Consider the following 15,433-nt stretch of genomic DNA (forward strand, 5'->3'; position numbering starts at 1 on the left):
TATGTGCTCATACAATTTCCCCCGTTAATTGTATTTTAGCCAGTCTCATAAATTAGCTTGTGAGTTTCGTAATGGGGTTTTGCTTATGATTATGATGACAGGATGGGCGGGAACACTTGCAACTTTCTGAACAAAGCCCAGTGATAACATTAAAGGATGGATGTCCACGTTCCCTCCCTGCCTGCTGTCTTTGGAAGGGCAGCAGTCTTTATGCTGCAAATGAGACCCTCATGCTGCTGAGAGTCGCTAAGCTGTGCATGCAATGGATGATGCACCTGATTAAAATAATCAGCCTTCAGTCCTGATGACAAGCTGCTCTTTTGAATAAAGTACACTGCATTAAAATTGTAAACATTTATTATGGGGAGGGTTGGTTTGCATCTTAATTTTTACGTGTTCACTGTTGTTTCAACTCTTTGTTCCTTTTCATTTTTAATTGGCTTTGGCAGGTGTTGCCGTGGACTTAATTTAAATTCCGTATGAAAAGCTTTCATTTGCTAAAATGAACTGCTTCTTGTCCAATATGTACAGTACTTAGTTACTATCCTAGGTATACAAACCACACACAGTACTCCAAAGTGTCAGAATACATCATTATAATTATTATTAATAGAGAAGAAAGACATAAATATAAGACAGTGTGTGTCTCCCATTTCATACAAAAACAAAGTAAAAACATTTCTTTAAAAAAAAAAAAACATACAGAGGTTGACATGAGACTGGAATCAATATGATTGCAATGCACCTGCATGACGCATGTTTTTTTTTTGTGTGTGTGTGTGTGTGTGTGGCTTCTTTAAACAAACCTTGTTTCCGATCGTGACATCTGCCATCTTACGCCATCTTACGACGGCTTACGCACGCAGATGCACTCGCACCTTCTGCGTACAGGAATAAATGAGTTCAGGTAGGAGTGTGTGACGCGGATGAAGCCGGCGCACGGTCACAGCCTTTAGGACTGGCAGCTCTGGCCCGCTTCCTGCTGCAGCGGCATCTCGTCCTTGCGGAGGGGAAACGTGTCGATGGTGGTGAACAGTTCGGCCGCCGTGATGGGGAATGGGTAGCGTTGCTTGTCTATGCCCTGCTTGTCCACCAGCACCATCTGGAAAGACCTCTGAGTGATCCGCAGAAGTAATCTGGAGGGGAGACACACACACACACATATATACACACTTACTCGTAAGCTGGTGATCCAGAGACAAATAATTGCAAAGCGCATGTGTGGTGTGTGGACCTCAGTTGCAGGGCCAGCCCTGGAGGCAGCAGCCTGTGTCGGATCCGGCCGATCTGTGCTGGGTAAGTCCCGACCAGCTCAATCACAGTCACGTGTCTCAGGTCAAGGCCACACTGAGCGTGCTGTTCACACACAAGATGCAGAGACAGATTTACAATGTGATTAAATGTGTCATAAAAATGGAATGGAATGCTTTTTCTTGTGATCGATTCCCACGCGGACGAGAAAAGAAAAGTCAGCACGGCTTAACTGCAGAGTACAAAAGCGTCAGGCAGTAGTTGGATGAAAGAATTCAAGACTACATTTATTGTCATTACGCCAGCATAATGACATTTTGAGGATTCTCTTGGATTTCATACATGAGGAAAAAATAGAAAAAAATAGAAGAATATAAGAATAAAAATAAGATATAGACTATAAAAGACATAAAACACCTCTGTAGTTACATAAATAAAATAATTACAGTGTAATTATTGCAATGGGGATGAAGTGCATAAAGAAGACTCAGTTAGAGCTACCTTACAATTTGGAAATGTATTCAGTTTCATTCACTTGTCTTTGCTTCACTCTGCAGTAAGATGTGCGTAGAATAAATAAATAAGAATATAAATGGGCAGTTGGATTTGTCTGGGATCATCTAAATGGACACAAGGACTGCAAAGAGCCTGGAGCTTGAGGGCAAGCGGACGAAGCTACCAGCTCCTAGAACAAAAACCTTATTCGGATCACACAAGCACTTTATCAAGTTCTTTTTAAAGATAAATAAGAGAAAGCACAATCTGTCACAACGATGGCGGCGGCATAATTCATTCTTGAAAAGATGCCTCTTTGGAGAAAGGGGGATAGGGGAAGTGGTGTTTCTGCAGCGGCTGCATTTGCTCATTTTTCAGCTTGGGGCAAGCCACTCGGAAAGCCCTGCCACTTAAAGACAGGCCAGGCTTAATGGTCTCCGACAGACGGAGAGAACCCCCGGACCCACAAACGGCTCCTATCAAAGTGAGCGTCAGCATTGCTTACAAGGCGTCTCGCTAGATCTGAGCTGCCCTCCGCCCCCCCCCCCCCCCCCTGTTTTGACCAGCCTCCGTTCCAGGCGGCAAAGACGAAGGGAACCCACCTGTAAATTGGTCATCTGGAAGCGGTAGTTGTGATTGGCAGCCGTCGGGGCCGAGATAATGAGGAGCCGTCGTTTCTCGTAGAACTGGTCCAGTAGTGCGGCGGCCGAGCGCACGCCCACGTTAATGTTCATGGCTGCAGAGACGTTCAAAGCACCGTCGCCGTTAAGATGTGAGAGGCAGCGGAACTAGCGCACAACAATACCAGAGGGAGACGATGCGTGATTTGATTGTCGAGCACGGCCAAATAAACTTGTGTGCCCTTTTTAAATGACAAGACTGAGCTTAGATGTGAATATCCATCCATCCAGACGCACAATGAAAGGGTGTCGCCTGTATCGATGGGATCAGAGGAGGCCATTTTCTCCTCTGCTGAGCCTCTTACATGGAATCACTTTCACAAAATGCTGTTCAAAGAGCTGCACTTGCCTCCCAGAGTTCAATGTTCTGTACTGAGAAATGCTCCTTTATCCATGTTTTAGTGTTACTGGCTCATAAAATAAAGATCTAGATCCAATTTAGATACAAAATATATCAAAGACCTGAAATTTTTTCGACTTGCAAAGGAATAAACACATTTAGGGTTTGCCCCAGTTTCCAATTGCCTTGATTATTGTTATTTAATTATTATTTGATTATAGGAATACACTGAAATGTATATATAATATATAAAAAATGAGCCCATATTGTAAGCGACAACCATTCATGCTGCTAAAAGATGGAACAGAAGATCCAGATAAAAGTGTGACTTTTCTGGCAGTACGTACGTGCGCAGTTTGTCTCCGTGCCCGACCAGGTGAGTGCAGACTGGCACACTCTGGCGCCACTGCCCTGCAGCTCATAGCCGCCGGTGCACTTGAAGTTGCAGGTGGCTCCGTAGTTGTCTCCGTCACTGTCGCACTTCATGTAGCCGTTGTCGGGGGGTGACAGCGTACCGCAGCGGCGCACTGCAGGTGGGGGAGAAGACACTGAGAATCGCGTCGTCTGACCTTTGCTGAAGTTTCCAGCAATGCTCGTTTTAAAACACCCCACTGGTCCATTTCTGGGGCCTGATCACACAAAGAAGTTCTATTTCAAGGCTGCATTTTATTCAAATTCTTCACCAATTATCTCGAACACTGGGGTTCCCTCCACCCTGTGAGGCCGCTTCATGGCCACGGTGTTTTTGTCTTTTCCAAACATGGGGAAGATCCAACAAAGCATCAGCCTTAGCAGGGGTTTTCCCAGTGGGCAGTAAACAAAGGGGATAAAGATGCTGTTTTCCAGTGAAATACAAAGAACTCTGAATCAAGGATGGAAAAATAATGACCGGGAGCTTTAAAAATATGAACTTTTTATGGTTGCAGGGAATTGGGTTGGCTTGCTTTGCAGTAAATGAGCAACTAATTTGCATCTGTGTTCGTACAATGAGCAGCGAGCCCGTTTTAACCACACACAGAGGGTGTTTGACGTGAGCTCACCTCGCACTCTGACAGTGAAGCGGCAGGATCCTTTGTTCCCCGCGCGGTCAAACACAGTGTAGGACATCTTGTGGAGACCCTCTGGGAAGTCTGATTTCGAGGCTTTCCCTTTCAAGATAACGCTGCAAAAAAAAAAAGAACAAGAAAAAAAGTCAGACTCTGCTCTAATCCGCCACTTACTCAAGGAGGATCAGACTCTCACTGCGGCAAAATCTAAAAAAAATCGAAGGCTCGGGCCATTTGGCGGAGGCGGGACTGACTCTGTGAGGATGCCGTCTGCGGTGTCGACGCCCTCTGGCGTGTCATAGGTCACTCTGGCCGTCAGCTTTCCTGGCTCCGCCCACTTGTCCTTAACGTATGGGCACTTGATCCTTGGAGGGTCCATATCTACAAAAGGAGAGGTTTTCTATTCAGGACGTTCCGCCGGCACAGGCAAAAACTTAAGTTCAGTCGCTGAAACAATAATGTTTACTGCTGTTTTATTTGCCCTTGCAGGCCACCATCGTACTGGTGGTGAGCTGCCCCACACCAGCATCTCTCAGTTTTTCTGCTTTTAAAGGCTAGTGACTTCTTTGACTTTGCCAATTCGTCAAAGCTTTTTTCACCATCTGGCATCTCTTTCATATCGGTGCAGAAATTCCCCCCACGTTCTCCTGCACTCACGGTGGCGGGGGTTTTGCTGGAGCCTATCCCAGGTGTCATAGGGCCGCAGGCAGGATTACACCCCGGACAAGTCTGGCGAAGGAATTCTATCATAATAATAAATATATAAATAAATAGCAACCGTGTCGAGGGCACCTCGGCTTTGGCTCGGCTGTTTGTTCACAGAAGTGTCTCTGCTGTGAGCAGCGTGACCCTGAACTTAACATTGACAGAAATAATGAGTTTATTTCCACTTCCAAATGTGAAGAAATCCCAGATAAACCGTGTGCCTGAGAACTGGACTGGTGAATGTCCCAAAACATTCGGCCACAGCTGTTGCTGGCACATAAAACAGATCAACTTCCCCTCACACACACACACACACACACACACACACACACACACACACACACACACACACACACACACTACATTCCTGTTGCACACTTTTCCGAGAAAACTGCAGGGGTCTCATTTATTGAATCCAAACGACATGTTTGCAAACACAAGAGGATGTTAAACGGAGCCAGGAAATATTCTGCTGCTGCATAAAACCTGCGCCTGACGGTGCGAGGGATGTTTATGAGGCTGATCAACACAGCGTGCGTGTACTTGGGTTATATCTTGTCTGAAATATCAAACATCAAACACAAAAAACGACTAACTTTACTATTGGCAGCCAGTAAGAAAGCAGCAAGTAAAATACAGAGTGCATGTAGCTGCATGGACGTCTTCTGTGGACATTCCAGTACAACTTCTTGTATGTTCTCCTTAAACACGGAGCAGCAACCGTCACTTTAATCCCCCTGTTTAGTGTAAAGATGGACTGATGTCGGGTGTCACAGTGATCCTGATCTTTGCTCTCTGGCCTTCAAAATCGGTGACCGGTGACTAACTGCAAAGGGTTCAAAAGGAAGGCTTTCCTGTTTGAAAGGATGTATATATGTGCAGTCAGAAAGTGCAGCAGTCAGATGTAGTACGCGTGTAAACACGCAAAACGCAGCTATTGTCCACCGTTACCAAGGTTTGAGGACATTGTATCAAACCGAACAGGCCTCACAACTCAGACAGTGTCAACTCATCTCCAGTCTCAAACTCCAGCTGCAGAGATTCGGAAAAACATTAATAAACCTCTGGGCGGGAGACAAACTACAGTTAGCAGCTGTGCATCGTTATGATTAAGCAGCCATCAAAGAGTTCATTTCTGAGAATCTAAACAGGCACAAGTTTAACACCAGGTGAGCATAAATAAATTAAGAGACTATAAAGTCTATATTGTCATTATACGGCTAAAAAGTGTCATTTTACAATGTTTTTGGTTGGTGTTTTTTTTAATGTAAAAAATGTGCTGTGGCTCAAAAAAGGTTGAAAAACACTGATTTAGATGCTGCTTTCAGTTAGAATCAAATAGTCTGCGTGTGTGAGTGTAAACGCAGCTATTGTCCACCGTTACCAAGGTTGGAGGACTTTGTATCAAACCGAACAGGCCTCACAACTCAGACAGTGTCAACTCATCTCCAGTCTCAAACTCCAGCTGCAGAGACCCGGAAAAACATTAATAAACTTCTGGGCGGGAGACAAACTACAGTTAGCGGCTGTGCATCTTTATGATTAAGCAGCCATCAAAGAGTTAATTTCTGAGGACTTTGTGGCTCACGCTTTTATTAAGCAGGCGTGAGCTGACATTACACCTTAAGCACGTAAAATTACCAGCAACAAAGGTTTCGGCAGGGCTGCCAAGAAGTCTGCGTGCTCAGAGTTTATCGGCGGGCTTACCGACGCAGGTGGGGACTGCCACGGTCCAGGTCTTGCTGTGCTGGCAGGTTGCTGTCTTCTGGCCTTTCAGGCTGTAGCCGGGCGCGCAGAAGAACTCACAGCGGGAGTGGAAGTAGGCGCCGTCCGAACACTTGTACCCGCCATTGTCTGGCATGTCCAGTTTTGGACAGCGGACTTCTGCCAGAGGACACAGCGGCGTTAGTGTTCACATACACTTCAACATTCCACTATTGTCCTGAGTATGACGGCAATCTCAACCAGACGCAGGCCAACCTTCTGGTCGGGGTTTTCTCAAATTTTGCAACACATGGCCAATGTAATGTCTGACTGGTCTTAGGCTTCATTTTCTTTCTGTCATATGGTCTCATTATGTGAAGTGATGTTAACTATGAGTTATCTGTTCTAATGGGTACACTCCTAGGCTGAGGCTGGTCAGAAGGATGATCCTAAACGTCAAAGAATATATGGATCTCTGAACAGAGCAACAGGAAAACTAATCGGAAAGAAATGTAGGATTGTAAACAACAGGTCTGTATATGTGAGACGTCGGAACTGTGGATTCAGAGTTGTCCACATTGGCTTGGGACCTCCAACGGGCAGACCTGGGTGCCCGACTGATGCTAGACTTCATTGCAATAAACATGCAGTCAAGTTAGTAACAAAGATTATTTTATCATCAACATATATATGCTGCCCAACAAACCAAAATACCAAAAAAGAGGCTTCTAAAAAGGCTTTACTGTGCATTAGTGCATCAGACAGTGTGCTAATGTGAGCACTGTTGCCACTGGTATCTCCAGCTGCACCTGAACACATCAGGCAGTGGCCCGCTGCCTCTTTCTGGGCACTCATTTCTCTCTCTCTCCATCATTTCAATTTCAACATTTTTTCTCTTTTTACCATTTCCATCCTTCAACACTAAACTCTCTCAGGGCCACGATGAGCTGCCACCGGCCCCTGAGCGACGACGGTGGCTCATTTATCAACGCGCAGGCCGCTTCCTGCTTCCTGTTGCGCCTGGGCGGAGTCTGCGCTGCGCTGTGCTGCGCCCGGCCGGCCCCGAAAAGAATGGCCTGAAAAACTTTTGACTGCAATTTCGCAGAGGAAGATTTGTCCTTGCGGACAGGTTTATATCTCGGTACACTGAGCAGGCAAAGAGCTACGTATAAACAGGAAGAAGAGTGGAATACAAGTGCTAACAAGCTGCGGAAAAAGCTTAATTGTTACAGCACCGTCTCTTAAACACTGTAATTTCAGTGTGCATGTAAACACAATCAGTGATTTAGATCAGTGTTTTTCAACACTGTGCCGCGGCACACTAGTGTACTTTGAGATAATATCAGGTGTGCTGTGGAAAATGATCGAATTTCACTTAATTGGTCTACAAAAAAAATACAATTTTCGAGTGACTGTGCTTTAAAAGGAATGCCAACTCCCAGAATAGTAGCTTTCTGTGAATCTAAACAGGCACAAGTTTAACACCAGGTGAGCATAAATAAATTAAGAGACTATAAAGTCTATATTGTCATTATAAGGCTAAAAAGTGTCATTTTACAATGTTTTTGGTTGGTGTTTTTTTAATGTAAAAAATGTGCTGTGGCTCAAAAAAGGTTGAAAAACACTGATTTAGATGCAGCTTTCAGTTAGAATCAAATAGTCTGCGTGTGAGTGCTCGAACCTCGGCAGGCGTAGTTGGATGACCAGTGCTTGCTGGCCATGCACACCACCTCTGAGCTCTGCGACTCGTAGCCCTGCTTGCAGCGGATCTTGCAGCGGGTCCCCATCACGTTCTTGTGGTGCTCCCCTCGGGGCGCCTGGCAGCTCACATGACCGTGTTTCACCTTGATGGGTGCGCACCACGGTGAGCCTGCATTCAAAAGGGTTCCCATTAACCGCACTCGGCCATTTTTCAAAGCAAACATCTCTGATAGTTTAGCGCCGAGGTGGTGCGGGAGGAGGAGGAGGAGGTTAAAGCTGATGAATAGCGGCCACTTACCTGAAGACTGTGAGAGCTTAGGGAGAGGCTTCCGTCTTGTGTTTTGAAAATGAAAACGAGCCCACACACTGTCTGGCTTATGACAGATAAGATTCTCATTACCTTGTCTGCGGGCCTCAGCAGCATCTAATGAGGCAGGGATTCTCACACTCCAGGAAAAAGGGGATAATACAGGGGATAATACCCCACTTTTAAGATAAGGTGCACGGGGGGGATTTTTGAGTTTTCAATCAGTGATGTGAAGACGCCGTGCAAGCTACTCCAAAATAAAACAAAGAAGTAAATAGCGTCACAATTGCACACTGGTGGTGGGCCGCCAGGTTGAGGCAGAACTCCTCATCTTTAGTGATTTCAGCCACGCTACTGACTGATCTCTGAAGTGAAGCTCAATTCAGATCTGTATATAAGTATATATAAATAAATGAGATTAAGTCTTATTTATACTATCTGTTAGCTTAGCAACTGTTAGCAGTTGTCCAGAGAGACCAAATTCCCCATTTCTGCAAACCATAGCTGGACTTCACTCGTAGTTAAAAACTACAGAAAGTTCACTGAGAGTCGCTGGCTCATTAACGTGTCACACGACTGCCAGCAAAAATAAGAGGCTCTCGATGAGTGAAGCTAATTTTTAAAGGACTATCTGTGACCTGGTTTTGCTTTTCGCCTTTTTTTCTCCCCCCACGATGGATAATTCGACGAGCCTGTGCAAAGATTCCTTGTCTGATGCCAAGTTTCAGAGGCCACAATGCTTTATTCAGAATCAGGGAAATCAAAACCTGCATTTTATTTTGTGCTGGCCCACATTAACACACACATACACAAACACATATGCACGCACACATTTAGAGAGGAGAATACACACTAGTAGGCTAAATTCCAGTTGGAGGAAGAGAGTGTCAGAAAGACAGCGTGTCTCTCTCTGTCGCCCTCTCTCTCTCTCTCTTTCTGTGTGTGTGTGTGTGTGTATGTGTGCGTGCATGTGTTGGCAAAGTTTCCACAACCACTGGAGAGAGAATAATAACTGCATTGGAGCTCTTCCACAAGAGCAGCGTGTGGTTTGGCCTGATGGGCCGATGATCGTATTCTGAGCCTCACTGACCTCAAATCTAAAGTAGGATGCAACTTTTACGTAACAGTCACTTCATTAAAACGACAAATTAAAGGAAAGTATAAAACTTAATGGTTCTAATTTGCAGAGGTTAACTATGGCTTAATAATATTTTTATCAAAATGCACAAGTGCAACTCGGCAGTAGCAACATTTTACTCCCTGCAACTGTGGATTGGTTTCAATTATTGCCTCATTAGTTGAAGTGACATTGTTTATCTTATAATTATATGGTTATTATACTGTCAAACATATTTCATTTCATTTTCATTTAGCATATTACCACAAAACACAACTGCAGCACTTCTCCTTCTCCCTCGTGCATGATTTAACTTTACTCATCTCTGACCTGTAAGGATAAACTTATTTCCTGTGACTGACAGAGAAAGTCTTTCTTCTGAGGTCACATGTCGCTTTTGCCCTGTTTTCCATCCAACCCGTTTAGAGTCGGAGTCCAGACTGCAGAACTAATCCCCTTCATACATTCTCTATAAGTCATTTCTCACTTAATGTTGCAGAAACACAGCAAAACAAAGGGTTGGTCTGCAAAAAACCCTACAAAAGCAGCCATTTCATTAAAATGCGTTTCATGTTTCTACGTATGAGTGCACGTGTGTCTTCACCATACTGAATGTAACATGTGGTTACCTCTGTAGGTACGGAAATACCAGTCCTCATCGTCTCCGTAGGAATACTGTCCTGACCCTGGGGATGAAAGGGAAAGAAGAAAAAGCAACTAATACCTCGAACAGGGCTGCATCCAAGAGGTTAAGCAACGTTTTTAAAGCGCCGTTCACCGCCGACTCGGGGGGGCTTTTCACTGCCAAGCAGCTTTGAGAGCAGACTTTAGAGGATTGCTTAACTTTTTGTGTGAAGCAGACTTTGAAATAGTGGGGGTGGGGTGGATCTTTTGAACAGGCTGTTATTGAAAATGTCAAAAGATCGACTCCCCTGGTTGGGAATATACATCTTTTGAACGCAAAAGATTTATGTTGCAACCAACACACCCCTTGTGCACTGGCTAGTAGAAACCGTGCAGGTGGAACTATTTTGACACCCTTCAATGTTCAAAATAGTCCAGATTTAATTGCGCTTACCGTCGTAGCTCATCTTTGAATGAGCGACTCAAACAAAAGTGTTTTTCAGCCGCAAAGAAGCGTCATCGGCCTGCTGAAGGATTCGCCTGTGGTGGGCTCCGGAGGACACGGCTGAGTGGCACTCAGTAAAAGACAAATGTGAGCGGAATTGTGATGAGGAAAGAGGATTATTCCAGGAGGGGAGAGGGGGTGTTGAAGAGCAGGGAGGAGGGGTGAGGGGCTGGTTGGAATCGAGTAAAAAACAGAGAGCACAGAGGAAGTGGAGGGAGGGGACTGAAGGCTCGCCTCCGGGGTCGGGATGTTATGAAGCCCCGGCGTGAATGTGTCCTCTGTTCGGGATCCACAAGTGGTGATGTGTTCCTCCCTCCTCCTCCTCCAGCTACACACATCAGCCCGCCGTGAGCACGTACGTCCCGCCATCGTTTCTCATCAAGGTCTTTCTTTCACGTTGATAAAAGCTTTCTAGCGCACAAAAATGCTGCGGGCCATTTCAGACACACACACAAACAAATACATGCTCACACTCACACACAGTCACACAACAAGCTGGGATTTTTTTTTGCAGTCAGATCACACAGTGTTTGCACACACTGAGCAAACCCACACACTGAGTCACGATCAGTGGCGGTCCAATGGGAAAACGTCCACGTCTCCTCCTTAATAAGAAGAAAGGCTTAGAGATGTATGGACAAGGACAACTAATTGCATGTGTGTGCCCGCGTGTGTGCATGTGCAGAGCCAATATGGTCATCGTGATTTTGGTTTTACAAATGGCGAAAGTCTGTATGTGAAAATGGCCAAACTAGGAAGGTTTGAAGAAGAACTTGTGAAAACCTTATAACTTCTGCTTGCGCCACAAAACAACGTAAAGACTGTAACTATGCCACTACTGTTTGAATTTTCCATCCAAATAAATGAATGTGTTTGGTCTCCCCCCATTTTCTCACTTGAGGTTTATAAAGACTTTGGTTAATTGGACCAATGAACACGAGACATGTGAGAGGAACGACGCAACATGTGCAAGCTGGAACCAAAAAACAGTGCCGTTTTATTTTTAATTGCCCGGAATTGTTTTCATGATCGTCTCCCAGGTTCTAGTTAGAAATTCTTCCCTCGGCAAAATAACAGAAGGCAACTGAGGACACAGGGAGACGTATTCAAGCCCGGCAAACGATGTTAGAAGTGGTCTTTTGAGCTTGCAAAAACTGGAAAAACAAACCTCAGTGTTTGTTTAAACTAGCAAGAACCTTTTACTTCTATTTTTCAATGGATTTCCCTAAATGTAAATATATATTTCCTGTATGTTCTTTGCATCCAAGTGGACACTTTATAATGAAACAAATGGCCTTTTTTGTTTATCTCTGTCAGATTGGTGGCCGCAAATGACTTTGGCTGGCATTTTTAAGGTCTGAAGCAGCCACGACTGGTGTTTGAAGCAAATTGCTTTGATTTCGTCCTGGAATATGCGCTCAGAGACTTCAGTTTGCGTATCAACAAAAACGCAACTGCAAGCATTAAACATTTCATCATCTCTTGTGCTTTACTGACAGTCAAAGTGAGAAAATCATGCAAGAGGCAAACAAGCTTGTGTTCCTCTGAAGCCTCTGGGACTGGAGTTCGCAGTCTGATATTCCAATTATGCCATGTAACACAAACTGTTATAAAACAGCTGGCACTGTGTAAATTTGGAAGAAGAAGTAGCGGCAAAAAAAAAATAAAAATCTGAGGGAAAACGAGGAGATAATTTCTTTATCTCTAAACTCAACACGTTGTGATTACGGCATCACAATTTTTCTAACTGAGTGCTCATGATTTCCGTCCCATTAAGACTCTACCAACATGTCTGCCGCTGGTGTCTTAATCACCTTACTGCCATTATTACGCAGAGGAACAAGCTTCTGCTCCTCCGATTGTCTCCATTAATAAGAAAGGTGCAAATAATGAGCATGCTAAGTGAACAGCCGTGTCCCAAATCACCCATCTAACCGCAGCGAGGAGCATTAATTGTGCAGTGGACGTGACAAAAAAAAAACCAAAACAATTTAAAGGCTCATGCATGATTAAAATATGCCACTGTAGCTGGGAATGTGTTTGTGAGCTTGCAGGGACTCAGGCTGATGTCATTATGCCAATTCTGTGGCTTTGCTTGAGTGTGTCAGGACCATTTAAGTGCAAGAATAGTGTAGTAGATTTGGCCACAAATGCACACACTTGTGCTAGCACTCAAAATATTAAGCCTTTCGTAGAGGACTGTTTAACTCGAAATACACAGACAGCGGATAACCCACACATTTACTTTCACATGCACAGTGTTCAGCTGTCTGGCTATAATTTAAAGCAACTGATCTGATGGTTATTTCCAGTGTGTATCATATACACACGGGGGTTTATCGGCAATTACTGATTCGCAAATTGTGCTGATCTAGAAACTCCTCATTTCCCACATTTCTCACTGATGAAGCAGTCAGCACATGTGATGTGCAAGCAGTAGCATTTACTTGTCGCACATCAGTGAATCATTGCTTAGCTTCGGTATCTGCACCACACTCTCAGTAACAGCGGAAACGGTGGAAAATGTGATCAAATGCTCTGCCTGGCATGTTTTACGTACATTATACCTTGAAACTTTTCACTTGTTCAGAAATGCAGCTCACTGCAAAGCTTCTTTCTCCAACAGCTGATGGCATTTACGATCAAGCATCAAGCTAACCATGGGAGCAAAACAAACAAACAAATAAGCAAACACACACACACACACACACACACCCTGCTCCCTACTGTCAGCCTGACGGGCAGTTGTGATTCCGCCTGTGTAAATTTGCAGCTTGCATTCATGTTGCAGCCTGTATGATCACAGGGCAGCGGTGAGGCAGCCACTGAACCACTCTGAGTGCACAGTCACAAGAAAACTACTTCATCCAGGGTCGAGCTGTGAAGTGATTTCAGCCTGGCTGCAGGCTGCAGGCCCTGCTCCATCTGGATATTGTGTATAACTGCCCATTGGCTTAATCGGTGCTTTAATTACAGATGTATTTGTTTGAGTTTTGGGGTAGTTTTCTTATACAGTGGGGGGCAAAAACTCCCAGTCCTGAATAAACTGTTGTAAATCCTGTGAGTATCTTAAGCTCCTTTTAAAATGAAAATAAAACTCTAATGCTGCTAAACCGGGACTCAATCGGCGGACGCGGCTTCTCTCGTGTGTGCGAGTCTGTGCCTGTGTTTACTCAACACCAGGGACAGAAACTCATCAGCCAAGTACGACTTTCAGACAGACCCGCATTGACGCCGCCCGTTGAAAGCCTCCGCGACGGCGCGTCTCTCTCATGCGGAGAACTTGGAGGAGCAGCGAGTGCGGCCAAGACGTAGAGCTTCCAGCTCGGATGCAGGACTCTCATTAGTGCCACAGAAGGAGCTGTGTGGGCAGTAATACAAGCTCCCCTCCGATTCCCACGTACGCATTTAATCCACGTAGACGCAGCGATGCGCTCCTCCGCGGGCAGGGGTGCGTAAAAACGCACAAAAACTTGACCTCCGGTTCCTTATACGCCAGTTAGAGGATGATCAGCCCCGTTGTTGTTGTTTTGTGCTGTGAATTTTTTGTGTGATCCACCAGCGTTTGAAACAGAGGACCTATTAGTCGCCTCTTACCTTCGTAAGCGGAGCAGGAGCCGAGCTGGACGAGCAGGAGCGGCAGCAGCAGCAGCCACATGTCCATGTCGAGGCGAGGGGGACGGACGACGCCGAGCATGTGAGAAGGCAGCTCGCAGGGAAAACTTCCAGCCAGCCAGCGCATTCCTACTTTTCCAAAAGAGGCCCGCCTCTTGCTCACAGAAACAGGGGAGGATTCTCCCGAGTACAGTCAGCCAGATACAGCCCAGTTTCATGTGGGTCAACTGTGCCACCGAGAGAGACAGAGAAAGAAAAAGACACAGCAAAATAGAGCTGATAACACACCCTGTGACCTGCCGTGCTTTGCACAGCGTGTACTTATATTATAATTGCTGTAATGATGGATAATGGAGAGGCCAAGTAATAAAAACATACACAAATTGCATAATAAACCAGTAGTTCCCATAGTTACATTTTCTGGGCCAATGAATTCTCAATAATTCTATTTTTGCCACATTAGTTCATATTGTTCGGTTGTACAGACTCTGTCTGCCAGTCTGCCAACACTTCTAGCAATACTCTGAAGTCAGTGTATGCAAAGATAGTTCTTGTGGGAGGACACACCCCTTGTGATGTCACGAAGGGCGCTGATGAGGTGTTTGTTCCATCCTCTGAAGCCACCTCAAAGCCGCCTTGTTATTGTCCCCTTTAAAACATTTTGAAGGTCCAACAAAACAGGAGGCTAAACCAGTGTTTTCGCAGGCAGGCTATAAACAGAGGGCTAAACTCACTCTCTGTTTCACTTTCTCTTGTAGATTTTTTTTTTTATGTGGTAATGGGTATAAAACGGGGCTTTCACTGGCTTCAAAAAGTCTCAGCCCCAGTGTTTTTGCTGGCAGGCTAAAAACAGAGGGCTAATGACACTTTTTCTGTTTCACTTTCGCTTATAGATTTGTTTTTTTTAATGTGATATGGGTATAATATGTAACCCTACAAAACATCTCAGCCCACCTTTGGCAAGCCGATCAGCTCGGGCTGCCTGGTGCTGATTACAGTCACACCGCTTGAGTAGAAACACCCAAACTGGCACATATCAGGAGAGTCGAGGAGGCGGGGGGAGGAGTACAGGGCTTGCGCGGGAGCCCAAAAAGTGCTGTTTTGTTTTGACTCTGCACAAAGCCGGAGGTTTCGCCTTTTTGCGGGAGGAGAAGGCGAGTCCGCACACGAAGGTGTCGGCGGCGGGTTCTTTACGTTGACGGGAAACAGCAGAAGAAAGAAAAACGGAGGAGGGAGGGAGGGAGGTTGGGAGGTCGGGCTATAATTACACATGTGCTGTTTCTCCAGGGGTCAGGCGGAGGGAGAGGAGGAGGCAGCCGACCATGACTTTGACTCACCTGCCT

General features: G+C 45.3%; 1 protein-coding gene across 1 annotated transcript; it reads right to left on the reverse strand.

Annotated features, from left to right (window-relative positions):
- Positions 1-579: 579 nt before the first annotated feature.
- srpx (sushi-repeat containing protein X-linked) lies at positions 580-14,319 on the reverse strand. The gene is made up of 10 exons (XM_076014542.1): positions 14,073-14,319; positions 9,976-10,032; positions 7,903-8,091; positions 6,225-6,401; positions 4,067-4,193; positions 3,807-3,928; positions 3,114-3,293; positions 2,349-2,482; positions 1,235-1,356; positions 580-1,136 (listed from the first exon to the last, which is right to left on the reverse strand). Exons 1-10 carry the CDS (start codon positions 14,215-14,217, stop codon positions 953-955), a joined length of 1,437 nt encoding a protein of 478 aa, XP_075870657.1. The 5' UTR covers positions 14,218-14,319; the 3' UTR covers positions 580-952.
- Positions 14,320-15,433: the final 1,114 nt, after the last annotated feature.

This window comes from Nelusetta ayraudi, unplaced genomic scaffold (assembly GCF_046127955.1).
Source record: "Nelusetta ayraudi isolate G7.1 ecotype Tasmania unplaced genomic scaffold, CSIRO-AGI_Nayr_v1 ptg000169l, whole genome shotgun sequence".
Lineage (NCBI taxonomy): Eukaryota > Metazoa > Chordata > Actinopteri > Tetraodontiformes > Monacanthidae > Nelusetta > Nelusetta ayraudi.